The following is a 26008-nucleotide window of genomic DNA, read 5'->3' as shown; positions in this document are numbered from 1 at the left end:
GTTCTCCAGCGGCCTGCACCTTCCTATACTTTTCTTCCATCCTCTTGCCTTAAAAGGTAGGCTTGACGACGACGAGGGGGCAGTGAGGCCATTGGATCAGGAGACAACGACCACTGAGGAGCTTGTGACTCAGTTCCCCGGAGGAGGGGACACCCAGGCGCCACGCAGGGCCACTCGGGAAGCACAGGGGCTGGGCAGGAGGCAGAGGAAGTCAGGGGAAAGGCAGGCAAGAGCCTTCACCATGGTTTAGCAGGAAGGTATGGGGGTGAGGGAGGCAGGCAGTCTGCGGGCTGGTTTGGGGAACTTGAGCAGGTACCAATGTATAGGGCTGTCCCCGGGCATGGTTAGGACAGGGGACAAGTGGCCTGGAGTGTCAGAAGCCAGTAAAGGAGGCAGTTGGGGCGTGAGCTCTGGACTGGCTGGTTTGCCTAGAAAAGGTGGGCTCCCAGCTGTGTTGTGGGCTCTCTCTGGGAATCGGCTCCTCCTGGCAGGGCCCCTCCCTCTGTGGTGGGCGAGACCCACATGTCAAAGTGTCAGAAACGCAGGGAGGCACCAAATTTCGATTTTGACCGGGTCAGATCTGGATCCAGTGCTCCTTCCTTCCACGGAGGCAGCAATCACGGTTTTGCACACCTGCTGTCCGTGGACCTCGGGTGTTGGATAAGAGACCGTGTTCCATGCTATCACTGCCCCTACTGGTTTGTCTTGCTTCAAGACCAGCACCCTCGGCAGCCCGGAGGTTGGGGACGGCAAGCGTGAAGATGTCCGATGTCTGTGCCCCCTCTCCTCCTTACCAGCAGAACTCCAGTTTCGTCCAAGGTGGCGGTTTTCCCGGCTGAAACACTGACCCCTCCGCCCTCCTTCCCAGCTGGCGTGCATGAAGCAATCGGTCCCCAACGATGAGACTCGAAGGAAAGTCGCCCGGGGGGTGGTAGGAGGGGCACACACCAGGGGCGCCCACGCTATGGCCTCTTGCCTTTTCTCTCTCCTCCGTCCTTCTGCCGGAGACACAAGTGCGGTCCTCCGAGGCACAACAGCCATCTTGCACCACGAAGGAGACGGCTGCAGGCCACTGGTGGCGGCGATGGCGCGGGAAAGCCAGGAGGAGCCTGGGTCCGCGGTGGGTCATGCTGTCCTAGCGGACGAGGTGGGCAATGCTGTTAGACCCATTGCACAGAGCAGCAAACTGAGGCTTGTCGGGTTAATAAACTACCCAAGATCTTGCAGATCTTAGATGACAGAGCCTGCTGTGGGCTGAACTGTGCACTCTCCGAATTCAGACATGGAAACCCCCGCCCTCCTAGTACCTTTGACTGGGAGCGCGTTTGGAAATAAGATCAAATGAGGTCGCTGGGGTGGGCCGGTCTCCTCAGCCCATCAGTACCCCGTGCTGTGGTTGGACAAGCCCTCGTGGCTCGGACTACAATCGCAAGATGTCTTTGGGCAGCGCTCATCGGAAAACTTGGAAATAAAGGTTTATTGCTTACAGGACCTGGAATTTTCACATCGCCCCTGGGGACCACGCAGCAAGGTCTCAGGGAGAGAGCAAGTGAGCGAGGTCGAGCACAGGCCTGGGGATCTGCTTTTAGTGGGGGTGAGGGGAGAGGCTGGGGTTTTGAGAGTTCATTCTCTACGGGTGATTATAAGAGCAGGAATTTAAATATATACATGTATTATATAAATATATATTATGTAAATGTATACTATTTAAAAATATATTTACATAGAGTATAAGTATAAATATAAAATGCAAGAGTGGGAATTTAAAGGGTGGAAAGAGAAAAAAACCAAGAGGCGCCAATGGTCAGTCATCTACATCAACCCAGATCTCGAAAACAAAGGAGGTCAGCGGGTGGGAAGGGGGCTCTGGAGCTCCTCCGCGGCCCCCCGGTGTGTACGGAGAGGCTCCTTGGAAGTAGGCGTCTCGGTGATCAAATCGTAAGTCCGGCATTTGCGATGCAAACAGGAGAAAGCCCTGGTGCTGAGGGCAGGGCTCTAACCCAACGGGACCCTCGTCCTTGTCAGAACAGGAAGGGACCCCAGGGATGGGTGAACAGGGAGGGAAGGTGGCCAGGGGCGAGCCAGTGAGAGAGGCCGCAGGGGGAACCCATCAGCCGACACCTGGATCTCGGACCCTGGGCCTCCAGAACCGTTGAGAACGTAAATGTTGAAGCCCCTGCCTCGGTGCCATTTTGTTATGGCCGCTGGAGCCGGTGACCCTGGCGTCCCAATTCACGCTCTGATCTGAAGCCGTGCTCAGGTGGTCCCCGCCGCCACCCGGCTTCTTGGGTTTCCTGCCATCTGTGCCCCGGGCTCCTCTGCAACCCCCTGGTCGGAGAGGAGAGGGGAGGTGTGTCCCCCCACCTGCTGTGGCCCTTGGCTGGGTGGAAACCACCTTGGTCTTCCCTCAAGAGATCTGTGGGGTTTTGACTCCCCTTGAGCTACTCAAGTGAGGCCCCCCCTGCTTCCTTGTCTGAACTTAACTCCTCAACCTCATCCTTCAAATCCAACCTTGCCAAGAACAGAACCATCCCAGGGGTGTTTCTGGAAGCATATCTAAGATGCCAGAGAAACGTGGTAGGATGCAAATCCTCTGGATGTAGGGGTTTGCGGTTTACAGTGAGTTTACAGTGAGCATCAATAGGAAGTTGAATTTTGTCAAATGTCTTCTTAGAGTTTGTGGCCATGATCATGTGATTTCTCTCCCAGTTTCCCATGTCTGAAAATAAAACCCATTTGGCCATGATATCTTTGACATGCTCGGGGATTCGTTTTTGCTTCTTTTTTACTCAAAAATGTTTGCATCCGTATTTATGGGTGACAGATGACAGTCTTTGTCAGTTCTGCTATCATATTATATTAGCTCCACAGAAGTAACTCAGAAGCTCTCCTTCCTTTTCTGTGTTCTGGGGCGGTTCATGAAGTTTTGTGATTCACTGGTCTTTAAAGTTTTCCTAGCGTCCCTTGGTGATTTTTGTGTGTGCAGATTTTGAGTTTTCTGTCTTTGTTCTCTGAAAGTTCTCTGCATATACATTCTATCTCGGCTTGGGTTGATTTTGGTACACTTTACTTTCCTAGAAGTGTATCCATCCCATCCAAGTTTTTAGATTGATTTGCTTAAACTAGTGCAAAATATTATCTTTTGGGGGGCAAGGCTACATTCAAAGCAACCTCAGTCAGTCCCCTGACTCCATGTGCAAAACCGAGCAGGTGCCCCACAGGGCGGTGCCCCTTTGCACACCTGATGACTCCTGGCCGCGAGCTCTGGCTCAACCACTCACAAGGCTTCAGTCTCAAGTTTGAGCCTTGACCATTGCGACAAGGGGAGATGCTCGGGCCCCAGGGGCGGGAAATGCGAAGATAAAAGGAAATGTCATCAGGTCAACGTCCAACAGAACAAACCTCCCACAGCCAGGCCTGAACTAGCAGCAAGGGAATTGCCGCGAACGCGGGAGCGGGCAGAAGTGACCTGTCATCTCGTTTTCAAAAATTCTTCTGTTTAAGGGATGCCTGGGTGGCTCAGTGGGTTAAGCCGCTGCCTTCGGCTCAGGTCATGATCTCAGGGTCCTGGGATCGAGCCCCGCATCGGGCTCTCTGCTCAGCAGGGAGCCTGCTTCCCTCTCTCTCTCTCTCTCTGCCTGCCTCTCCATCTACTTGTGATTTCTCTCTGTAAAATAAATAAATAAAATCTTTAAAAAAAAAAAAATTCTTCTGTTTAATTCTTTTTCTCTTGTCACTTTCTTACTTTGTGTATGGGGGGGGTGTTTTATTTATTTATTTATTTATTTATTTATTTTTAGTCATGTCAGCTAATAGTTTTCTAGTTTTGTTGATTTTTCAAATTATCAGTTTTAATGATTTAGCATTCTTTTTCAACTCATTACATTTCTGCTTCGACCTCCATTAATTCCTGCCTTCTGCTTTCTTTGTTTACTTTGTCGATCTTCTGGTAGTTCTTTATTTAGATGTTTAATTGATTGACTTTTATGTTTATGGTTTCTGATATTTAGTGCTAGACATTCTTCTAGATCCTATTGTAGTGCAATCACAGAAGGTCTGTTCTGTTCCTCTTTCATATAATTATTTTCTAGAAACTGGAATATCTCTTTTCTCCCAAAAGAGTAGCTTAATGTATGTGTTTGATTTCCAGGAAGAAGGGCCTATCAGTGGGTGGGATGTTAGTGTGAATTTCTAGTTTTTTTGCACTATGATCAGTGTATTGTAGTATTTATATCTTGGGTATTTTTTTTTATGTTTTCTTTGTGATTCTTCTATGTGCAAAGCTGCTAACATTTTTTAAAAGATTTTATTTATTGATTTGAGAGAGACAGTACACGAGCAGGGGCAGGAGCAAACAGATTTTGCTGTTTGCAGAGGGAGAGGGACAAACAGACTTTGCACTGAGCACGGAGCCTGACATGGGGCTTGATCCCCTGACCCCAAGATCATGACCTGAGCAGAAATCAAAAGCCGGATGCTTAACCAACTGAGCCACCCAGGTGGCCCTGTTAAAGCTTTTTTTTATAAAAAAAAGTTACAGATGAAGTGAAGTGATCACTGAGAATTTCTTTAGAAGACTTCAGTGTGGGCCACTGGGAGGACAGAGTGCAAAGCACTGATTCGCAAAGCTCTGAGTTTTTGGAGTTGAGTGGGGGGTACTTGATAGTTCACCATGGTTTTTTGTTTTTTGTTTTTTTGTTTTTTTGTACTTTCCCAATAAATTTCAATTTTCATGATAAAAAAATATAATACCCTCTCCCTGAAGGATGGTTTTTTGGTAAAGACTTTATTTATTTATTTGACAGAGAGAGACACAGCGAGAGAGGGAACACAAGCAGGGGTAGGGGCAGAGGGAGAAGCAGACTCCCTGCCGAGCAGGTGCCCAATGTGGGCCTTGATCCCAGGAGGGCAAGGCTGTGGGGTCTAACAGGCGACTATGCCCAGATGCGCGGTCAGTGAGGGGCCTTAGGAAGACAGGACCGGAACTCAGCGGGAGGGAGGGACGGTCTAAAGGCACAATTATCGTGCAGCACGTTGAACGTTGCAGGGTCCAAAGGGGGCTCCAGGACCCCAGACTTTCTCAGGGGGAGGGTGCCCCATCCCGCAGTTGGGAGGTACATTCCTGGGGTGGGGGTGGGGTGGGGGCTACACACCCAGCTCCAGACGCCCCACCAGAAGCTTCCCAGGGACACTTCTCTTTTCCTTTTTCCTTTACCTGCCAGGTTTGTACAAAGTCTGCTTGCTCTTCTATTTGGTAGAATTTCGGTGGCCCTTTTGAGACCCACAAAACCGTGCAGAAGCCTCCCAGAAGAGGAAGAATGTGTGTGCCACACTGGCAGCCGTGCTGGGTGGCGCGGCTTCGGTATGATGCTGCTTGTCCTCTTAAAAACGTCGATGATCTCTTAGGGTGTGCTCTGTGTTGGAGCAGAATTTCCCCGACTCTGCCCATGGTTCCCCTCCTAATAGGACACGAACTTCGGATCGTGTGACTGCCTCCCCAGTCAAGAAGCCTTTGCGAGTGGCCTTCTCTGAGGAAGTCCACAGGCCCCAAGTCAGGCTGTAACAGTGGCACACACACTGGGCCATAAACGTCTGGCCCTCCGTGAGGCCCAGAGCCTGCCCAGGGTCTCCATCCTGCAACGGGAAATCCCGCGCCCAGCCAGAGTGTGTGGAAGCAGGTGCACCCCTCAGGCAAAACCAGCCCCCAATCGGTGCTGACCCCTAGAGCCTTGTCACTGACCATGAGGCACAAACGTGTGAAGAATTAGCATCCCCGTCCCCTGACTCCCGGCCCAGTGCTCCCTGTATCCATGAGGGTAAAGGCAAAGCCGCGCTCAGATGAAGAGAGAAGGCACTGTCCCTCCGTGTGTCCTCACTGACATCATCTTTAGGAAGTGTCGCGATACTTGCTTCTGGGGGGTGGGGGGAGCACTAAAATCCGACTAAAACAGTGCCTTGCCTCCCAAGCTCCTGCCCTGCTACTGTGATGAGCAGCAGTCCAAGCGGGGGATGGTGTGGCCCCGGGCAGGGACATCCCGGAGTAGAGACAGAAGCCATGTCTCGGCCTCACTTGGGCCGGGGAAGTGAGGGGACAATTGGAAAGTGGTGTTATGTAACCGATGCTTCAACTAAGAAAAATATGATACATTGCAAATATTTACATCTATCATTTAAAAAAAACTTTTTTCGATACTGCCTTTGTTAACTGTGGTATGTGAGACACATTTGAATTTTGGCTCCCGAGGGAAAACCCGCAGGCTGGCTGTCAGCCTCGTGGACATTACCTTCTCAGGTTGCTGTGGGGGCACCGAGAGCCTGGGCTACATGTGGGGTTCCCAGGAAGGGGTTTTGGTGACAATAACTTTCTTCTTTTGGAAAAAGAGCAGCCTCTCCTTTAAAGAAATGCTCCCTACCTGAGGATTTTTTAAGTAGGCTCCACACCCAATGTGGGGCTCGAACTCACAACCCTGAGATCAAGCATCGCATGTTCTATTGACTGAGCCAGCCAGGCCCCCCGCCTTACTTGAAGATTTTACTTAAAAAAAAAAAAAAAAAAAAAAAAAAAAATATATATATATATATATATATATATATATATATATATAATTTAAAGTTTTACAAATCCCGAACATGTTAGCATTCTAATAGTGTTTTTTGATTTTATAAATTATATAAAATCAACCTTATTTAGTATTTAAATTTATATTTTAACCGTGGCAGTACATTCTGAGGCATTCCCCGAAATGTAGTCCACTTTGAAAAGAAAGAAAAGATGCCTGACACCTCAGTCTAGGTTTCTAAGTGTTTCTGCAGGGACAGGGATACACACGCTCTGAAATGCTCTGTTTTTTCCAAACACGATGCTTTAAGCCGGGTAGCTTTCCGGTCCTTCTCCTCTATCTCAGCTCAGGGCGAATCTTCCCGTGTAGACAGCTTAGGTGAAATTTTCACAGGCCAAATCAGCTTTGCTAATTGTCAGTTCGTGACATTGCTTTTCTACCTATGTTCGCCAATAGGGGCCAGGGGCGTTCCTATAGCATAAAGCTATTAATATCCTATATTCAATAATGTAAATCTTATTTACTTCTCCAGGCAAAATCAAGAGCTATCCCACTCAGAAACTCTCATCAGTTCAATGTAAATTGCCTCTAGAATCGCCCAGAGTTTTCCAGCCTGGACAAAGTTGCCAGAAAAGGTGGACATCTGCTCCTGTGAGCTGAGTTCATTTTGTGAAGGTCTAGTAGTTAAACTCAAAGCAGCCCTCCGGTTTGCAGTTTTGCTTTGCATATCAATGCCTTTGATTGTTTTATCTTCCTCTCTTTTATTTTACAACATAAGTGATTTAGTCATACCACAGCATTTGGAGGGAAAGGAGCTGAGGGTACTCTGTATTTTGCAAATTTGTCGCTAAACCCACAGTTGCTCTGAGCCTGTGGGATCCATTCCAGCACAATGCAAATGGGATAACAAGACATGAGAACCCACAAGAATAATGCCGCTATTGTGTCTGCCCACTGTGTGGGGGGGACGTGGGGGGTGGTGGACGTTGGGGGGCCGCAGGCAGGCAGGGAGGGGGAAAGAGGCCCGTGGGCGTGTATCAGACCGTAGTCCTGTCATCAGTGTCTCATACTTAGCTTGGCCTTATTTCTGAATAACCTTATAGATGAAGGGACAGAAGGGCGGGCACTGGGGTGTCCTCACGTTCATCAGCCTTACGATGGTGGCTGCCAGGGTGCCCGGAGCCTGGGGACCTCTCCGTGAGCCAAGGGAAAACAGTAGGACGCGTTAGGGACCGTGGGCTGCTGTACCACGCATACTCAGGGAAGGTGTAAGAGGAAAACAGTGGCCCAGCTGTGGGTTTGCAGCCGCCGAGCAACATCACCACCCAACGCAGCCAACTATGGGATCGGGGATTTGGGTTGGTTTTTTGGCGCTTTTACCCCATGCATTTCAGGATGATCCTGCCTCGTGGTGGAAACGGGAACACAAACGAGACTGTTGTTTTCTTGGTCTGAATGTATAGCATTCCAACTGTTCAAAACAAGGATGGGCCAGGACCCAGCCCGTGGGGCTCTGTTTATCCCCTGGCTTCTGAATCTGTCCATGCTGCTGTGACCCGAATTCTGTGCGCTGGCTTCCAGCCGGGACACAACCCCAGGCTTTCCCTTTCATCGTGTGGGGCAGTGGTTTTCAGAGAGCAGTCAAGCTTCTGCTTTGCTGAAAGCATCTCTGGGGTGGGCTCGGGCACCTGTCCCCTTCAGCGGCAGGTGAACCAGAGCAGTCTCAGGACCCACAGGCCCCTTGCTGTTGGCCGAGGGCATGAAAATAATTGCAGGCTGCCCTGTGCCCGCTCTGTAGGGCACCTCAATGAGGCTTACTGGCCGGTGCTTGAGTAGCCACATCAGGTGTAAATGGACGCCTGCCTCTAGAGCCAACGCAGACTCTGGGGCAAGCGGGTGGGGCTTCAGATGATTCATCTTGGGCAAATGAACCTTTCTGGGCCTCGGTTTCCTTATTTGTGAAACGACAACAATCCTAGTTTCTTCCTAACGGGGCTGTTGCGAGGTATACATGAGAAAACATGAGGAAAGCGCTTAGCGTGGCCCTCTGGGAGATAGTAGGCACCAAGGCGGGCCACCATCACTGTGACATCTCGTGCTGAACTTCTCCCAGGAGTCCCACCGTCTCTCTCCTTGAACGTGGGCCAGGAGGGCGTTCCGCAGCAAGGAGGGGTGACTCCAGGTCTCGTGGCGGTCAGAGCAGGGTGGGGTGGTGTCTGAGGCTTCCCAGGAGAGTTCCACGGTGGGCGGCGCCGCGGCGCTCCAAGCTCGTGGCTGTTCATTTCAGGCTTAATGGCACATTCTTTGCGGGGCAGTTGCCAAGGAACGAGGTAATCCGGTGACAGAAATACTGCCCGGGGTTTCAGTTTGCTAGTCCAAAGGGTTTTAGGTGGTGTCAAATTTTATTACTAGCATTCCTGGTCTCCATGAAATAACCACGTGAGAACACAGGTTCCGTGAAAGAACAAAACTACGGGCCCAGACTAGCGCCGCACAGACAATAGACATTTCGTCTCCTTTTGATAGCGATCCAAAGATGGGTTAAAAGAACAAGAAGGTAGCAGCAAGATCATGTTCATAGGCTGGTCTGTAACCTCCCATGGGCCCAGGTGCCTTGGCGATGAACGGATTCCTGAGCAAGTCCGGGGATGGCCCCTTGGCTCCACCCTCACGAGCGATGTGACCAAGGATGACTCAGGTCGCTGCCTCAGACCCCCACCAGCCTCCTCAGTGGGAGACATGCAGGGAGTGCAGCCACAGCCACAGTGGGCACAAGCGCGGGCACCAGTGACTGCCAGCCCCCTTTCCTCAGGGGCGGCTGCGAAGGGGCAGCTTGGAGCAGAGAAAGCCTGGGGGTCCTGAAGCCGAAAGGGCAGAGGATTGTTCTTTTTACGTGAGTACAGAGGTGGAGTGTGACGTAGAAATCTAGTGATTTTTCTAAGATTTTATTTTTTAAATTATTTATTCGACAGAGAAAGAGAGGGACAACAAGCAGGGAGAGCAGCAGAGGGAGAAGGAGAAGCAGGCTCTCTGCTGTGCAGGGAGCCCAGTGTGGGGCTGGAGCCCAGGACCCCGGGATCATGACCCCAGCCAAAGGCAGATGCTTAACCGACTGAGCCACCCAGTTGTCCCAAATCTGGTGATTTCTATACCTAAAAGTGAGCGACCCTCTGGCTCCTAACTTTGGATTATGGAAAGCCACAGAGTAATTCTCGTGGCTACCAAAGCATTTATGCCCATAAGAGTTCCGAAGGAAACAGAAACAGTTGTTCTTAAAAAGACCTTCTGTGACAGTGTGGCTGATAACATTGTTTGCAAGTCTGGCTCGGATGCGACGCACAGAAACTATACATCGTCAAAGGCAGGACGCGCCTCAAATAAAATCATGGGATCTTATTGCAAACTTCACATCAAGCACAAACACTCTTCATGGAAACGTTTAAAATTATAATCCAAAAGGAAATTAGATGCAGATTTGATTTTACAAAACCTGTCAATCAAGCAGAAGTGTAAGGCGCCCTCCAGACTTGCGGTGGTGTGGGGGGGGGGTGCTGCAGACAGCTCTGGTGGTGTGGGGGGGGGGTGCTGCAGACAGCTCTGGTGGTGTGTGGGGGGGGTGCTGCAGACAGCTCTGGTGGTGTGGGGGGGCGGGGTGCTGCAGACAGCTCTCGGGAACAGCAGGAAGCCGGGGAGCCTGCTGGGGGCGGGAGGGGGTGGGCAGCAGCTCCGTGAAACTGGAGATGGTGGGAAGGAGAGGAGGCTGAAGGTTTTGGGAGAATCTGCGTGCAATGTTCGAGGTCCTTTCTGCACTGGAGAGGCAGGTCTCTGTCACGGATGGAATCCTCCCCAGGGGGAGGGCAGCGTCTTGGCTAATCTTGCTGCTGGAGGTGGGCAGAGGGGGCAGAGGCGGGCCCTGCGCCCCGGGAAGCCTGCCCCTCGGCGGGTAGACACACACGCGCGCACACACACACACACACACCCCGCTTGCCGCCAGAGTTCCCCCATCGCGGCTACAGGGGGAAGAGCTACAGTGAGGGCGAGCCCCCCTCACTCGGCTCTACGTCAGGCCGGCTCGCCGCAGGTCCTCCAGCGCGGGGGACCGCACTGCACAGACCAACAGCCAGGCAGGCCAGGATTTCTAGGCCACTCTGGCTGCCCAGGCAGTCCGCGAGAGGAGCGGGGCTCAGGTGCCAGGGTCTGTGGGGGTGAGGGGGCGAGGTTTCAAACCCAAGCTGTCCTAGAAGACCGGTCAGGATGGCCGGTGGCCCCCGTGCCCGACGCCGTCGTCAGCCTGGGGGCAGCCGAGCACCCGGAGAGCTGCAGGCTGAGCCCACAGGGGACAACCGTGTGCGACCAGCGCCTGCATTCGTTTCCAGGAAGAGCCCAGAAATGACAGGACTGGTTCCCCTGCCAGGCTAGACGGGCTTGCGAGCCGGCTTCCAGCACGGGTGTGGCCTGCACGCCCAGAAAGCAAGGCCAGGCAGGCGTCGGCTGAGGAGGCGGACTTTACCTGGAGGCGGGCGGGCGGTCACCGACCGACGCGGGGGAGGGACGGGTGCGTGGGGGCTGCGGTCCCCCGCGGGGCGGCCTCGAGCGGCCTCTAGCGGCCAAGCTGCGCGGCGCACGCAGGGCTCCCCGGGAGCAGGGGCACTTCTGTTCCCTCTGGACCTCAGCCCCCGTGAGAATAGAAAACAAAGAAATTCGGAAGAAACAAATGTCTGTCATTCATTCCATCGTTAGTGCTCAGTCAAAGAAAAATTTCAGATACTAAATACTGTTTTGAAATAGAAATAATTTAGGCCGATTCTTCTGAGGATGTATTTATTAAGTTCTAAGACCCTGAATAATTTTTCTTTTAAACATTCAAACGGAAAGAAAAACTAGGAAAACTAGAAATTCAACATCTTTCACAGAAGGCTGCAGGCACCCCTATATTACTATTATTCTTTTAAATTTGTATGATTTGTGTACTGAAAGGCGAGCTAGTACTTCCGACAGCACTGGTGGCGGGCGAACTTCATCTTGGCCTCCACTTGATGTCTTTTACTCCGTGGAAATGTCTCTTCAAAGCGGTGTTATCTGCCCACGGAGAATTTAAGCAGGAGTCATCATCGTTTTCTTCCAATTTCTGGAAACAAACATGTTTTACTCAGGAAGGCATTCCTGGAAAGTGTTTTTGCAACATCAACAGACCGAAGAAAGAACCCGTGTCCAAACTCCCACTCCCCGCCTCCCCAGGAGGATGCTTCCAGAGGAGGATGCAGGTGGATGCCCCACAGGGTCCCCGTGGCCCAGGAGAGGCGGGAGCTCCAGCAAGACCCCCTCCCCACATCCTACAGAGCTCGCCACCCCCCAGAACTGCCCTGAGCACTTGGGGGCCAGGGGGTGAACACCCCTGACCCAGCTCTGCGGAAAACCTTCCGTGGACCCGCTACCTTGAGCTCCTCTTGTCTTCTGTGATAGTACAGCATCAGCTGTTTCTGCTCCTCACTGCTGATCACTGGTTCCCGGGCTGGAGCGCCTTGTCCCCTCTGAAAGACGCGGGAGGAGCAGACTGTGGATGACAGCCTCCTTTGCCCACAGCTACGCAGGTGACCCATTTTGATCACCACAGGAAGGCCTGGACTCCAGCAGCCCCTCACCTGGGGCCCCCAGGGGGACCCGAGACCAGAGGCCGGGCAGTGCCATCTGTCATGGCCATTCCCCCGTCAGCCACTGCAGGTCCAGTGGGGCAGGGGAGGGACACTGCTCCCCCAAATCACAGAGAAATGGCTGTGACAGAGCACACGACCCGAGCACCTTACGGACACACAGCTCTACACTACCCACACCCGTACAGGCCTCGGACACATCCTCCTTGTTTAGAGTAGCAGTACTTGGAAAACTTGAGATCTGTGCTCTAGGCTGTATTTTTCATTTCAATAAACATTTTTAGTTACTTGTAGCCCATTTCTAAAGTTGAAATCAACATGGCATATCCACCCTCCCCCCAGAATAAACTCCAGATGGTGGCAATCAGTCCACTTTCTCTCCCAGGTTTTGCTGGTGCATAAAGGGGACAGTTTTCCTTTAAGCCTGGACCACTGGCATTAAAGTACTGGCAGCAAGGATGTTAGGTCAGGTTTACTCTAAATTTTTATCGGTTGGAAAATAATTAACAAAAACTCGAGACATGTTAAAGCCAAAGTACTTACTTGCTGAATCTTGACGATGATTTTGGTTTTTTCGTTCTTGCCCACGTAGTCAGAAAGCGTCTTTGTTCTCCTCAGCTCCTTGGCTGCCCACCACAGTTGCGCCTCTGATTCTTCGATGACACTCAGTCCTGCCTGCGGCCACGGTCAAACCAGCTCTAAGTCTGCTGGGACGCGGCCCCCGGTGTGTGATCCCACCCCGGTGCGCGGAACCTGGCAGGTGCCCACGCCCCCCCAGCAGCGTGGGGCAGGTTCCGTGTGGGGCCACCCTCCATCTCCCCAACTCCTCTCCCCCCAACAGGAGGAAACCAAACCCTCCAACAAGTCAAAGACCTTGCTCATTTTTTTTTTTTAAGAATCAAAGAGAGAAAGCAGGAGGGAGAGAGAATCCCAAGCAGGCCCCATGTGGATCCTGAGCTGGGGCTCGATCTCAGGACACTGAGGATCCTGACCTGTGCCAAAATCAAGAGTCGGACACTAACCAACACGTCAGCCAGGCGCTCCAGCCTGGCTAACTTGAATGCCTTCCCTGATAGTTTTAATTAATGCCCCGACTCAGCTGACTTCTTGCTTTGGGGAAGCAGAGAGCGCCTGATCTCCTCTGCACCTTCTCTAGAAGGTCCTTCCCAGATGGAACTGCAGGACCCTGCCGGCAAAGAGCACTGGAATCCTGCTGGGGTTTACGTACAGGCGTAATGAGGCTGTGTGTCTGCTTCCGCACAGCCCACCTGCTGAAGACGGCTCAGAGCCACACACGCTGCCCAACAGCGTAAGGAATCAGGGAGAAAAGCAAGGGAAAATGGAACATAAAGGCAAGAAAATAACATGAAGCAAAAGGTAAGGCTAGAACGCAAAATGCCATGCAAAGGGACGAATACATTTTGGGTAGAAACAGGGACAAACTGGGTTTCTGGCTTCCCAGTGGCCAAAGAAAACGAAAGGTTTTCATTTGCTCCTGACGGGCAGCCTCACACCTGTCCCGCCTGCTCTCCCCCGGGAGCGCTACTCTGGGGTCCCTCTCTCAGCTCAGGACTCTGCCCTGAAGCTCGGGAAGCACAGGGCCAGCCCACGCATGGAGCAAAATGCTAGGTCCAGAGGCGGAGGGTCAAATCCGACGTGACCCACCTTAAAGAATGCCCAGAGCTGCATACCTGGGTTCCAGACAAATCTTCCTTATTTTCAAACTCCATCCGGATGGGATCGTAGGGCGGCAGCCCCATGGGATAAACAATCATCACGGCCCCTCGAAGCTGGTCCAAGGCGTCTTTCACCATCTCCAGGGTAACGCAGACTCCAGCTTCCACCTGTTTCTGAAAAGGCCAAGGACAGGCATCACTATTTACAACGGGGCTAATCCATTCTGGGCTCTCGTACAAGACTCTCGCCAGCTGCTGCCAGAGCAACAGAAAGGACCCAAACTGGGGCGCCTGGGTGGCTCAGTGGGTTAAAGCCTCTGCCTTCGGCTCAGGTCATGATCCCAAGGTCCTGGGATCGAGCCCCAAATCAGGCTCTCTGCAGGGCAGGGAGCCTGTTTCCCCCTCTCTCTCTCCACCTGCCTCTCTGCCTGCTTTTGATCTCTGTCAAATAAATAAATAAATAAAATCTTTAAAAAAAAAAAAAAGGACTCAAACAGCACTTGCTACCAAAGCCACTGTCTACTCCTGGGGCGTCTGTGCATGGCTCCCCCCCCACAGCAGGCAGACCATGAGCGGGGCTGAGGACACTGGGCAGCACCCACCACAGGGATCAGAAAACACCTGGGGTGGGGTGGGAGGCGGCCCGGTGGGTGGGTGACAGGGTGGAGCCGGAAACAGGGAGGAGCGCGGGGGGAGGAGTGATACACGGAGGAATACATCTGCTTGTCCTGGTCCTGGCACAGCACTTCAAAATCCCCAGGAATTTCCTGAGCGGTAGGAATGTCTGTTGTTATTCATGAGCCCCTCTGGACTGCACCCGAGTTTATGCTGACGAGGTGACCCACGTGGGACCTCGTGTCCGTGTCCGGGGAGGGGCTGGCCACCCCAGGGAGACCAAACTGGGATTACAGGGTTGGCACTTCCAGAGCCCACTCCCACCATCACCCCCAGGGCGAGGCCGGGGCCGGAGAGGAGTTAAATCATGTGGCCAGACATCTCATCATTCATGCTCAAGAAATTCGGGGTAGACGTCCGCTGTGGGGGAAGGAAACAAGCGGGGTCCTGAGAAACCCAGAGCACCTCGGCTTCGGGAAGGTTCCTGGGAGGGAAAGGCCGACGTGCCGAGCGGGTGAAGCTGCGGAGAACTGATGTCCGGGGAAGGAAAGAGGCCCGAGGGCAGCAGCAGCGTGGACGCAGCCCACGGGAGGGGAGAGACTGGGCACCTCCCCCGTCTTGGGTTTCCAGAAGGGGGATCCAGACAAGGCGCAGTGGGGTAAGAGCAGAAATGCGAGAGCTCGGGGGATGGGAGTCTGCGGGGAAGGACGAGGGAGGAAAAGAAAACAGAGAAGTGAGGGCTCCTGCCCCACAGCCCCGAGTCTCTGCCAGGCAGGAAGCGAAGCTGCCCACGGAGAGGGAGCGGGGACAGGACACGGGCCATTTGGAGCCTCAGAGCCCGGGGCCTGCTGCCCATGGAGAGCCGCCGTGGCCCAAGGGGGTGAGGTGGTGAGGAAAGTTGGGTTCGGGGGACCCCATGGCAGGGCAGGGGCCAAGGGGCAGGGCAGGACACATCGCAGCTCACATCTGAGCTGGGACCGTTCTGGGTGAGCGCGTTACACTGTCACCGAGTGGGAGAGGAGTAAGATGGAAGATCCTTGCTTCTGAGAAAATCCAGCGTCCTGTGGCGTGGACGCCCCGGCCCCAGAGAGGGGTGAGGAGGGCAGGTGGGACGTGTGGCCCGAGGGAGGCAGGAGGACCGTCCGCTGGGCGCCGCACTGAAACTCTCCAAAGCTAGGCTCTCCTCTGTGAAACGGAGGGGACAGTCCTGCCTCACCGACTCCGGGGCTCACGGACTGCTTCCTGACCCACATCTCCGTTAAACACATCAGGCCTTCCTGTGAGAGACACGCGCCGGAGGAACGGTGAGGGGAGCGCTCAGATACGGGGGGTCCCGGGAGGGAAGGCTTCTGCTGGGAGCGTGTCACCCGCGCCACCAATGCTAACTGGCGGGGTGCCAGAGTCCTTTTCTGTAAAAGCTCCTCCAAAGGCCAAGGGCGGTGAACCCTGGCCAGGGCACATGGAAGGGGACAGAGCAACCTCCATGTGACCAACCTCCTGCCACGGGACTCGAACCCTCCCCCGCGGCCCCGTGGTGTGCGGACCCACAGGGCTAACTGCCCCCACAGGGCAGGGCCTGGTGCGAGACAGTGCCGTGCACTGCAGGTCTGGCGGCGGCGTGGAGAGGGCCCTGGGCGAGAAGTTGGGCTGCTGCTCGGGGCCTCTGCAACTGGGGCCCGTCGCTGCAGCAGGGGCCCGGAAGGCGGCGGACGCTCTCGCTATGCCGGGAGAGAACTACACAAACTCATGCACAGGCAGAGGGAAGAGGGGGGAAAAACCGCCCAGAACACCATGTGGGGAGGGAAGGGTGCAGGACCGGGCCCAGGAGACTGTTTTCCTAACTCGTCCTGATCGGTGCTAGTTTGACGACGTGTTAATCGTTATTATCATTAGCAATACTTAGAAAAAAAAAATTCTGGGGTCAAATGCATTTTCCAAACGTGGGACTGAACCAAAGCCTTCCCTGTAAGACTTCACAGAGCCTTGGCTGTATCGACAGGCACAGAAGGTAGTCTTTCCTGAAACACTTAAAAAGCATGAGTCAGGGGCACCTGGGTGGCTCAGTGGGTTAAAGCCTCTGCCTTAGGCTCAGGTCAGGATCCCAGGGTCCACATCGGACTCTCTGCTCAGCGGGGAGCCTGCTTCCTCCTCTCTCTCTGCCTGCCTCTCTGCCTACTTGTGATCTCTGTCTGTCAAATAAATAAATAAAATCTTAAAAAAAAAAAAAAAAAAAAAAAAAGATGAGTTTAGAGCTTGCAGAATCTGGGACACGGGTTCAGAAGCGGCGGTTTTGCCCAGGGTCTCAAACCCCGACCCCCCAAACTGTGAACTTCATCTGTAAAGGCCTGGGCGGGGGGCAGGGGGCGGGAGTGTGTGTGTGTGTGTGTGCAAGGATGGGAGCTGCCAATGCGTGAACAGCACAACTGACCGAAAAACCAACTCTTCCAACAGCCTGAATCCTCCTCCTCCTGCCAACAGGAGGACGTCGGCTTCTCCGTCCAGGCAAGTTTTTGTATTGTCACCAGGATCCACAGAAAAGTAACTCCTATCCGCACGTACTAGGGCAATCAAACATCCAGAGAGCTAAGGCAGGGCCACAGCGCTTCTGTTTCTCTTTGCTAAGCTCCGGAAGCATCCCGCAGGCGCCGGCTCCCGGCTGTGCGCCGGCTCCCGGCTGTCCTACACACGCCGCCCTGCACTCGGCGTCTGCCGTCTGCCCAGTGCAAGCCAGGAGGACACTGTCACCTTTACGGCAAGGAAAAGCGAGGGGGCCCCCCCCAGCCTGCTGCTCTCCCTGGACTCTGGGAGGCTAACAAAGATGAAAAGGCCCGTCCGCCGAGAACTCTGGAAGCCAGACGTGGAGCTGGTATTCCAAACAACAGGCTTTAGGGCAGCATTTCCAAAGCTAACCTTCGATATTATCGCTTTGGCCTCTTCTACAGTCTTCTTTAAAACTTGCTTCATTTTCTCATTCGGAGCTATGAAAATAAAACAGGGAAGAGGGAGAGAGATGGCCATCTTTAAAACTGTTCTCCCACGGGCTAACCCCTCCCTGGCTGAGTCGGGGAGCTGGGAGACGAGAGAAGGACCCGCACGGAACTTGGGCCAGGGGCGCCGGAGAGCTGGCTGGGAGAAGGCACGGAAGACTCTCTCACAGCTTAATTTCTTAATGGAGAAAAGTAGAGATTAGACGATGAAAATGCTAGGGGCATCTGGGTGGCTCAGTGGGTTAAGCCTCTGCCTTCGGATCCGGTCATGATCTCAGGGTCCTGGGATCGAGCCCCACATGGGGCTCTCTGCGCAGCAGGGAGCCTGCCTCCTCCTCTCTCTCTCTCAAAAAAAAAAAAAGAAAAGAAAAGAAAATGCTAGATGCATAAAGCTGTGTTAGAACAGAAAGGGCTAATTTAAGACAAGGCCGGTTGAAAGACCAATCATGAACCATGAACCGGTTCTTATGAGATACTATTATTTTTCTCATTGGTGTAGTTCCTTTTAAAAAGCAAAGAATCTCTCCAAACTAACACGGAGTCTATGTACGAAAAGATGTAGAAGACAGTCAGCCATTTTCCAGGCTAAAACTCAATGGAGATAATACTAAAAATTCCCATTATCTTCAGTATTTTTTTACAAAATTTTTTTGAGCCTGTAAAGTCCTCGTAGGGAGGGGCGCCTGGGTGGCTCAGTGGGTTAAAGCCTCTGCTTTCAGCTCAGGTCATGATCCCAGGGTCCTGGGATCGAGCCCCGCATCCGGCTCTCTGCTCAGAGGGGAGCCTGCTTCCTTCTCTCTCTCTCTGCCTGCCTCTCTGCCTGTCATCTCTGTCAAATAAATAAATAAAATCTTTAAAAAAAAAAAAGTCCTCGTAGGGACACTTTTGTATTTCTTTGGCCCCTAACAGTGTTTCAGGGGCACAGTGATACTTAGGTGTTTGTTTAATTAGAGTCTTTTAAGTGGAGCTTTTCCTGCAAGTTCAAAGAGACCAGCTCCCAGAGCGGGGCAGCATCTTTTCTCCTTGCAATTCCACCCGATTGTGCCTTCGCTACAGGGGGACACTTTCGAATGCTCTGACATGCTCTGAGCTGCGGGCTCTGCTCTACGCCGCGGAGAGGCATGCCCTCCATGAGAACAGAGACCCGTGGACCGACACGGACTTCCTTCTTTCTCACGGAATCTCAGTACCTGCAAACCATAGCAGAACAGAACCTTCGATGCTTTGCAAAGATTCCCCTGCAAATCATGAGGCTGAACCACATGAAACTGCCAATAGTCACCATCTGTTACCCACAAATACGGCAGCTTCAGGTGGTTCAGCTCCCAGATTTAAGAGCAGCAGCACTGGAGGCAGAATCAGCAGCCGATGCATCCGTCCACTCGCTGCCCAGCTCACTCCGGATCTGCCGCAAGGACTGAGGTGTACAATGCAGCATTTCATCGGTTTGTCCAGAAAGCTGAGGCCTGTGTTTTCACAGAAAGGGCCTCTTACACACTTGCTGCTGTACTCAGGCATGCACACAGAAGATACAAGCTGGATTACCTTGCCCGTTCCTTCGGCCAATATCATCCTTTTTAAATACTGAGCCCCCGCTGGGTACACACTTCTCGCCCCACTCGTCCCTCAACTTCAGTTCTTCAATCTGGTCGTCGGTCAGTCCTTGCATATTGGGAGGGAGAAATATGCCATGTTCTGCTAATTCTTCCATTTCTTCAAAATAAGAGAGAGTTAGACAACATGTATCACGATCACCATTACAACACTTTCTACCCACAGTGAAATGTAAGCTCCCTAGGGCTTAGGGATCTTGCCCGTTGGGTCCCCATTTTATTCACCGAACACTTAGAAGTCACTTGCTTTGTGCCAGGCCTGCCCTTGACCTTTGACAAATGATCACAGACATGCCCTACGTTAACAGCAGCACGGAGAATTTAGGGGCTCACTGTGGTCACCGGCAGCAGCGCTGGACTTCCCTGCTCTGACCCTCGGCTGTGTTGTACTTCCTGGCCCTCAGGAGGCACAAATTCAAATTCACTGATACTCTGAACACATATCCACAGGGAGCATTACAATTTCCAAATGTGCTCACATGGATTATTTAATTTCACCTTGTGAGGTAGGTCAGAGAAGCAACATCCTCATCTTCCCTCATGCACAGCTAGGTCTAGCATCTGAGGCTTTCATGGCCTTGCGTTCTTAAATACCCGCTTCATAAATAATTTAGGTAACCGATCAGTGGGGAGGAAGTGAGGCAATGCACACCCTTCCAAAGGGACAGAGATGGAAAGAGACTGGTTTTCTAGTATCATGTCCCTACTCAAAAGCAGGGCTTTATATATTTCCTATCCCACATATATTTACTCTGAATAAGCCACATTTTAGCCTTGCAAAATTGCTTGCCCTTCCTTCCTTCCTCTAGAAAAGTACACAGATCTAGGTCTTCCCATAGCACTGTAGGAAGACACTAGACGGCCTGTAATAGCACGATACTACAAAACAAAGGCTGTAACTTCATGGGGTCTTTGCTGCCTCTCCCCCCACCAGACTCAAAATATCTGGGGGCAGGGGCTGGTCTCAGTCATCCCTGTCTCCTGAAAGCATAGCACCTGGGCCTGCCTGGACCAGTTCAGTGGGGGCTGGAGAACACACGAATGAGTCACTGACATGACTATTAACATCTGGCACCACGTTTTCAACTGGTAATTTTATTATAGAAAATGAAACTGGGAGTCCCATTTCTCCCCAAGTGCTTTAATTAAAAAAAAAAAAAAAAGTAATATTGACCTTGTTTTAAAATCAATAAATTTTACTAAGGAACTTTATGTCTATCTCACAAAGGTAGAAACCATAAGCCTTAAGGAGTTCTCCATGGCACAAAAATCACATCATATAGTTACAGAGACACTCAGTAACATTCTGGACCACATCTGGAGTAACTCTCGTCCTAACGTGGTAGCTACTAGCTGCACTTGACTCTTTATATTTAAATTAAAATGAAATTCAATTAGGGGCGCCAGGGTGGCTGGGTCGGTTGGGCCTCTGCCTTCAGCTCAGGTCGTGATCCCAGGAGCTCCCTGCTCAGCGGGGAGTCTGCTTCTCCCTCTCCCTTTGCCCCGCCCCCTGCTCATGCACGCTCTCTCTCTCTCTCAGATAAATAAATATTTTAAGAAATATATATGTAATTAGAAACACAGATCCTGGGTCGTGTTCCGCTAGTGGGTGCCTTGCTGGACACACAAATAGGGAACACGTCCCTCCCGGCAAAAAGCCCCCGGACAGCGCCGCTCTCGATCTCAGGGTTGTGAGTTCAAGCTCGGATCTTGATCTCAGGGTTGTGAGTTCAAGCCCCGCAACGATCGTTGACAAAAGCGACCAAACGCCGTAATACGAGGAGAAGGCTCTTGTTTCCTGGCGAAGGGCAGGAAGGGCAAGACCCTCAGCCGGTCTTCCCACGCCCGGGGCCCCGTCGTTAAGCCAGGTGCTTACCCCCTTGAAATGAATTCACCTTTCAGTTATTTTAAAGTAGGCTCCACGCCCCATGCGGAGCCCAAATGCGGGGCTTGAACTCACAACCCTGAGATCAAGACCCGAGCTGAGATCCAGTGGGACGCTGAACCGAGACACCCAGGCTCCCCCGAATTCCCTTCTGAAAAGGGCCGGGGCCGTCCCGCCCCTCCCGCCGCACCACCGCGCCGCACCTGCTCGGCGGCCCGGCGTGGCGCGCCCGCGGGTCATCCCCTCTCCGGGCCTATTTCACGCCCGGCCCCCGGCCCCGCCCGCCCGCCCGCCCGCCGGGTGCCGGCGTCTGCGCCCGCCCCGCTGGCTCTTCAGGCACCTCCGGGGGACCCCGGCGTCCCCCCTCCAAGCGCGCCGGCCGCACGTCTAAGCACAACGTAGCAGACCTGCCCCGCACCCCCAGGCCAGCCGGCCGGAGCAAGGCTCGCGGCTCCCGACGCACGTCCCCAGGGCAGAGGACCCGCGCCTCCTCCCCGCCCGGGCCCGCCCCGGCCCGCCCCGGCCCGCCCCGGCTCGGGCTCCACGGTCCGGGCCGCAGACTCGCGCGCCGCCGGGCCTCACCTGAGCAGACGCGCTGCACCTTGAGCCGCGCGTTGTAGACCCGGGCCACCCGCACCGTGAGCTCCTCCAGCTCCGTGCTCCCCGGCGCCTGGAGCAGGAACTGGCTCTCGTCGCCCCGTTTCACGTGCAGAAGAACCATGGCGGCCGCGGAGACCCCGCCGAGGCGGCGAGGAGGCCCGGGAGGCCTTAAGCCGCAGGCGAGCGGCGACCGCGCACGAACCGCTGCTAGGAGACGGAACTCGCGGCTCGGGCTCCAGCGGTACCGGGACCGGGGTGGGGAGGGCACTCGCTCCCGGAAGTGGCTGTTGCCAGGAGCAACAAAGAAACACACGGGCCTCCGGCTCCAGTCGGAAGCGTAAGGTGGTTAAGCCGCAGTGCGCGAGTCCAGGCAATGTGTTCCCGGAAGCAGGTGCTGCGGGGCAACGATCCACGCAGTGGGAGAGGGCCGCGGTCCAGGCCGGCACCCCGCAGCGGAGGGGGGAGGGCAAAGGGGGTGGGGACTAGCCGAGCCCCGCCCCCGGAAGTGCCTGTTGTCTGGGCAACCGCCCCCACAGAAGCCAAGCCGCCGGAGGGGGGCGCAAACGCCCCGCGACTCGCCGGGGCCCGGGGTTCCACCCGAGGAGATGGGTGGTGGGAGGAGGCTGCTAGGTCGGGACTGGGTGGGGTGGTGGGCAGGTCCAGAACCGGAGCCGCGCAGCAGGAGCCCACGGCCGCTCCGAGTCTCCGCGGGGTTTCCGCCGCCCGCGGTCACCACTTCCGGAAGTCCTGCCCGCTGTTTCCGGTCTGCAGAAGTTCCGGGCGGTGCGCGCGGGGTGCTGGGTCTGAGCGTCGCGGGGCGGGCGAGAGCGGCCGCGGCGCCGTGTGCGGGCCGATTCGGAGTCGGTATCCGGGGAGGCTCAAGCGGCTGCCGCCGGAGCGACTGTCCCCAAACTATCCAGCGACCCACCGCCCAGCAGATGCTTACTGAGCAGGCGCTGTTTCTTCCCTCCCTGCTGGCCAGAAGTTCATCCCTCGTTTATCCTGAATACACTCTGTATTCATGGAGCCAGCGACTGCTTCAGGCTTGGCCGATGGTGCCTTGCGAGAACCATTTATCCACAGACTCCTGTATTTCAGGGTCTCTGGGTATAATTTTTAATATTAAAAGTGTGCAAAACTCATGTACTGGCCATCCACTTTTGTTTAAATATGTAGTTTGTTGATCATTTGGTAGAAGATCTGCCAAATTTCCACAGATCAAGCCCTTGAAGTACCTTTAATCTTTGTCAGCACTGATTTTTGCCTTTGTAGTCCTGCTAAACTTTATTCTTTTATTATAGTCCTGTCGGTGGTTTCTTGTTTTTGTTTTTTTCTGCTCATAGAGGCCATGTCTCACAATTTGGGGTGTAGCTTTTTCTCAGTGTGTTTCTGGTGGTCGGTCATAAATTGTTCCAAAATCTCGTCTTGCCACCACGGAACTGGGTTCTGAATTTTCAGACAAAACGTGAGATTTGTGTGCTTTTGTGCCGTTTGGCAACTTTCCTCTCAATATTTTAGGTATTGTTGCATTTCTAGGGTGACGGGTATCTTGGACCATTTGTATCTAATGAAGCAATCCATTAGTGATGACTGCTGAGGGCTAGATAATTAATAGGTCGTTCATGAGTGCTGCTAGATACCAGGCAGCCAGGGAAGAAAAGAACACATTTTTAGTGTATTGAAAAAAGTTTTTTAAAAGCCCTAATACATTAAAGATACAGTTAAAGTTCCTACATATCGCTCTCTGATTCCATTCTCTTCTTCCCCTTCTCTACAGGTAAATACTACCCTGAGTTTCTCATTCCCATTGGCTATTTTTCTACCATCAACATATGTATGGCTCACTAAAGAACAGAGTTTTATATAATAAGTTTTATATAAATGGTTCATAGTGTGTTATTTGATAACTTGCCATTGGTTCCATAATGATTTACTAATTTTTTATTCTAACTTCATTAGATTTACTAATATTGCCTTCACTTGTTTTCACTGCTATATTGTATTCCACTGCATGAACAGGTCACTCCATTCCCCTGCTGGTGGTTATTGTATTTCTGGTTTGTACCATTACAAACAATGGATGTCCTGCTCCATGTGCACTATAATTTCTCTACAAGTTAAACTTCTTAAGATAGAGTATATGAATCTTACTGGACATTGTTAAGTTGCTCTCTAGAATTAATTTGCTGACCTACTCTTCTCAACAACAGTGTATGAGTTCCCATTCTTCCACATGTTCACTAAATCTTGATGTGGTCAGACTTATGTTTCTAAAACTAATGAACAGGCATTTTTGATTTATACATCAGTTTTTTGTGAGTTTGGTTGTCCTGTGTCAATCACCATTACTATAGTTAGTTTGTGGACTTGAGGCTACATGTGAAGGGGATGAAAAGATAAGTTACAGATTGGAAGAAATATTTGCAAAGCACATAGCTAACAAAGGGCCAATATACAGAATAGACAACCCTCAAAACACAATTGTAAAAAAAAAAAAAAACCCAGTCCATTTAGAAAATAGGCAAAAGACACATATTTCACTAGAGAAGATATTAGGTGGCAAATGAACACATGAAAAGACGTTCCCTACAATCAGCTTTTTTTGTTTGTTTGTTTATTTGACAGACAGAGATCACAGGTAGGCAGAGAGGCAGGCAGATGTGGGGCGTGGGGTGGGAAGCAGGCTCCCCGCCGAGCATAGAGCCTGATGTGGGGCTCGATCCCAGGACCCTGAGATCATGACCTGAGCCAAAGGCAGATGCTTAACCCACTGAACCACTCAGGCACCCCTCCATGATCAGCTTTTAAGGAAACAAAGCCACAATGATATATCCTCCACTAAAATGGCTAAAACAAAAAACCACAAATGCTGGCAAGTACGCAGAGAAATTGGCTCACTCATACATTGCTGATGGGAATGTAAAATAGTCCATTCTGGGAAACAGTTTGGCAGTTTTTTTAAGATACAAGCATGCTACTATGCCATGATCCACCAGTTATACTCCTCCTGGGCATTATCCCAGAGAAGTGAAAACTTATGTTTACCCAAAAATCTGTAGAGGAATATTTGTAGCAGCTTTATTTATAATAGCGCCCAACTGGGAACAACCCAGAAGTCCTTCAGTGGGCGAGTGAGTGGTTAAACCAGCCGTGGTACATCCATACCATGAAATGCCACTTGGCGATAAAAAGGAGTGGACTAGAGGTGCCTGGGTGGCTCAGTCAGCTAAGTGTCTGATGCTTGATTTCGGCTTGGGTCGTGATCTCAGGGTCCTGGGATCAAGCCCTGTGTTGGGCTCTGCCCTCAGCACAGAGGCTGCGTGGAATTCTCTCTCTCTCTCCCTCTTCCTCTGCTCTTCCTCCTGCTCATGCTCTAACATAAATGCTCTCTCTCCAAAATAAATGAAATCATAAAAAAAAAAAAAGAATGGAGTATTGACACATGCAATTTAGATGAATCTCCAGAGAATTATGCAGAATAAAAAAAGTCAATCCTGAAAGGTCACATACTACTCTTGAAGTGGCAAAATTATAAAAATGGAGAATAGATTTGTTGTTGCCGGGAGTTAAGGACAAGTGAGAGGAGAAGGGATGGGAAGGCAGCGAGGGAAAAGGGCAGCACAAAGGATCTTCCCAGCGATGGAACTGTTCTGCATCAATGTTAAGGTCCTGGTGGTAGTATTACACTATGGTTTTATAAAATGTTACCATGCAGGGAATTGGGAGGGGGGGACTGCTTAAAGGGCACATGGGATCTCTCTGTATTATTTCTTACAACTGCATATATATACATATCTCAATCATCAAAATCAAAAGTTTCTTTAAAAGCTTATCATTCTCGGGGCACTCGTGTGGCTCATTGGGTTAAGTGTCTGCCTTTGGCTCAGGTCATGATCTCAGGATCCTGGGATCGAGCCCCACATCAGGCTCTATGCTTGGCGGGGAGCCTGCTTCCTCTCTCTCTCTGCCTGCCTCTCTGCCTAAATGTGATCTCTGTCAAAAAAATAAAATCTTAAAAAAATAAATAAAAGCCTATCATTCTCTATAACTTTTTAGAGGTTAATGAACATAATTCAGTGATTTAAGAATCAAGGTTGGGGTGCCCGGGTAGCTCAGTTGGTTAAGCATATGACTCTTGGTTTTGGTTCAGGTCATGATCACAGAGTCATGTCATCGAGTCCCCCAGTGGGCTCTCCGTGCTCAGCAGGGAACCTGCCTGAGGTTCTCTCTCTCTCTCCCGCCCCCCCATGCTCACACTCTCTCTCTTGCTTTAAAATAAATAAAATCTTTTAAAAAATAAAAAGAATCAAGGCTACTGTCTTGAATAGCAATCATATAGGAATGAAAAAGCCAATACCCAGAAGAACTACTAGCCTTGCTCTTACACTTTGGGTCTTCTTGGGTCAGTCTCTTACGCCTGG

The 26008-nt window shown here is 52.1% G+C and overlaps 1 protein-coding gene across 5 annotated transcripts; it reads right to left on the bottom strand.

Annotated features, from left to right (window-relative positions):
• Positions 1 to 11367: 11367 nt before the first annotated feature.
• Positions 11368 to 22724, bottom strand: LOC309861233 (cilia- and flagella-associated protein 298). Of its 5 annotated transcripts, none has more exons than XM_082724007.1 (7): positions 21570 to 22724; positions 19035 to 19202; positions 17413 to 17480; positions 13903 to 14061; positions 12755 to 12886; positions 11996 to 12091; positions 11368 to 11688 (listed from the first exon to the last, which is right to left on the bottom strand). In XM_082724007.1, the coding sequence occupies exons 1-7, from the start codon at positions 21706 to 21708 to the stop codon at positions 11578 to 11580; spliced, it is 873 nt and encodes a 290-aa protein (XP_082580133.1). In that variant the 5' UTR covers positions 21709 to 22724; the 3' UTR covers positions 11368 to 11577. The 5 variants fall into 5 exon arrangements, with proteins under 5 accessions (XP_082580133.1, XP_082580134.1, XP_082580136.1 ...); XM_082724008.1 differs by having other exon boundaries at positions 19035 to 19151; XM_082724010.1 differs by lacking the exon at positions 21570 to 22724 and adding an exon at positions 21395 to 21415.
• Between the last annotated feature and the right edge of the window lie 3284 nt (positions 22725 to 26008).

The sequence above is a fragment of the Mustela nivalis genome, assembly GCF_964662115.1.
Source record: "Mustela nivalis genome assembly, chromosome: 1".
NCBI classification, from domain to species: Eukaryota; Metazoa; Chordata; class Mammalia; order Carnivora; family Mustelidae; genus Mustela; species Mustela nivalis.
Note: the sequence above shows the minus strand (reverse complement) of the source record. Positions and strands in the feature narration are given on the sequence as shown.

Excerpts from the sequence above, each read along its gene's own strand:
- LOC309861233 (XM_082724007.1), bottom strand. The coding sequence starts at position 21,708 with ATGGTTCTTCTGCACGTGAAACGGGGCGACGAGAGCCAGTTCCTGCTC. Across the intron at positions 17,481-19,034 it reads TGGCCGAAGGAACGGGCAAG|CTCCGAATGAGAAAATGAAG; the intron begins GTAATCCAGCTT and ends TTATTTTCATAG. Across the intron at positions 14,062-17,412 it reads CCAAAGCGATAATATCGAAG|AAACAGGTGGAAGCTGGAGT; the intron begins GTTAGCTTTGGA and ends TGGCCTTTTCAG.